Here is a 2263-nt window from a genome sequence, read left to right as displayed (position 1 = left end):
AGTTAACTAATTAAGATTAAGTTATGTGATATTCCAGAGTTGTGAAAAATCAGAAAAGGTCCAGAACAGTATTAACAGAAATATAATGCTAGCTACATGTGTGATTTAAAATTGGATTGTAGTCACACTTAAAAAGTAAAAAGAAGTGAAATTAATTTTAATAATGAAATGTACCTAATATATTCAAAATATTATCGTTTCCATGTGTAATCAGCATCAACGAGGACCTCAGTAAGTGCAAGTCTCAATTAACTGGGATGGTTTAAAGTATTTGGCTTTTTTATATATAAAATAAAACGCAAGAAAATAAAATTTGAGCAGAGATTTATTCATGGAAGGAAAGAAAGAAAGGGGGAAGAAGGGAAGAACTAAATCAGGAACCCATCTTCAAATACTTATATTCATCCTAATCTTACCCACCCAGATTTATATGTGTCTACACACTATTCAGAATGGTGATCCTTAATCAAAGATCATGAATCTTGAAAAACAGCCTATTAATTTCACCCTACTTCACAATTTTTTTAAGTTTCTTAACAACAAGAGCTAAAAACAGAAAAGTTTCTGATTGCCCCTTGGTTAAAGAGAACATTAAACTAACCAGGAGTTTTCATTCTCCACATGTGCCAGTCCATCAGGGATGTGCTCTAACTAGCTTAGCTCATTTGAGAGTCTAGCTGTTGGGTGTTACACTAGGGAGTCTAGCTGTTGGGTGTCTATACTAGGTACCCTGGGTACAGCAGGCAACAACCTGTTTATTTCCAAGTATCTTCCCGTGGACAGTTGGGACTACTGGTATAGGAGGAATTTTTCCAGTGGCTCCGGCAGATACAGTTTGTGGATGGTCTGATGACAGGTGCGACCCAAGCACTTCCGGACACACAGGCGGCACAGCTGGGAAAGAGCAGGCGGGCCTGAGGGAGGAATTAAAACGTGCGGTCACATAGGCGGTGTCAGGAGATGTGCTGGGGCCTGACAGTCAGGCCACAGGGACCTCCTGGCTCTAGCTGCCCATGCGGCGGTGCTGGCTGGGGCCCCACTCACACTCGGCGGGGACCTCCATTCTCGAAAGGATCCAACTCACTTAGACCCCATTATACCCTGGATCTCGGTCTCATGGGGTCTCATGGAGTCATCGTGCCCAACCAAGGCTTTGAGTCCCGAAGGAAAGCAAACTAACCAGTGTCCAAAATATGGTTGAATAGGCTGACTGAGCATTTGGCTGGGATCCTTGTCACACAGGGGCATCTGTAATAATGCCCCATTATTTCCTTACCTGACTGTATCAATAAAGATCAATGCAAGTAGATCTATGTGATTACTGGACTACACAAAGTTTTCCTTTTCAAGAAAATCCTATTGTCACAGCGTCTAGCACCCCATGAGAAATGGTGACTACACAGGCAAATAAATAGCTGCATGACACTTGGATTGATATTGCCAAGGAGCATCCATGTGACAGAACGCTACCTGGAGGAGCAGACCATCGCCCTTCCTTAAAATCTTGGGAAGCAAGAATGCAAAGTGTCTCTCCTATCACACAACAGAGTGACCTCTGACATAGCTGCTGTTCATCCTTCTAGAGCAAACAGCTGTATTTATGAAGACAGAGACAGAGGAACTTGTTTAGAAGAAATATGAATCCTGGACCTGGAAACATTTTTGATGGAAGCAAACAGGAAATGTGACAACTGCTATAAACCATATTCTCAGCTAATAGTTGTTAAGTGTCCCATATTTCCAAACTGGGAGCTGGTAAGGAAGGTGCTAATTCTTCCAGTAGAGGTTCAAATCAAAGAACAATCATTAATGACACAGACTACTGGAAATAATCTAGACCCATCTTACTCAAAGTGACCTCAGACTGGCAGCAGCAGCTTCACCCGAGAGCCTGGTGGCCGTGCAGCGTCTGGGACCCCACCCCAGAGCTCCTGAATCAGAATCTGCATTTTAAGGAGATCCCCAGGTGATTCATATACACATTGAAGCTTAAGAAGCACTGGTCTGGAGATTATTCCTAAAACTATTGAACCAAGCATCCCACTTGGAAGGTATACAAGACATGGGGGCACTTTCACAAAATGGAACTGGTGAGTGAAATTAAACTCTTCCTCACTAGAAATTGTTTCAGAAGATTCAGGATTGGGGTATCAAAACATTAAGAGTGCACATTGGGGCTTCCCTGGTGGCGCAGTGGTTGAGAGTCCGCCTGCCGATGCAGAGGACACGGGTTCGTGCCCCGGTCCCGGAAGATCCCACATGC

At 43.3% G+C, this 2263-nt stretch overlaps 1 protein-coding gene across 1 annotated transcript in view; it reads right to left on the bottom strand.

The window, feature by feature from the left end:
• Positions 1-789: 789 nt before the first annotated feature.
• Positions 790-2263, bottom strand: part of ASB11 (ankyrin repeat and SOCS box containing 11) — a 25370-nt gene continuing 23896 nt past the window's right edge. The window contains exon 6 of the mRNA XM_007466338.1: positions 790-914. Coding sequence (XP_007466400.1) covers positions 790-914 — 125 coding nt within the window. The remainder of the gene's footprint in view (positions 915-2263) is intronic.

This window comes from Lipotes vexillifer, unplaced genomic scaffold (assembly GCF_000442215.2).
Source record: "Lipotes vexillifer unplaced genomic scaffold, Lipotes_vexillifer_v1.1 scaffold169, whole genome shotgun sequence".
Lineage (NCBI taxonomy): Eukaryota > Metazoa > Chordata > Mammalia > Artiodactyla > Lipotidae > Lipotes > Lipotes vexillifer.
The sequence above is the reverse complement of the archived record's forward strand: the minus strand, read 5'-3'. Positions and strand labels throughout refer to the sequence as shown.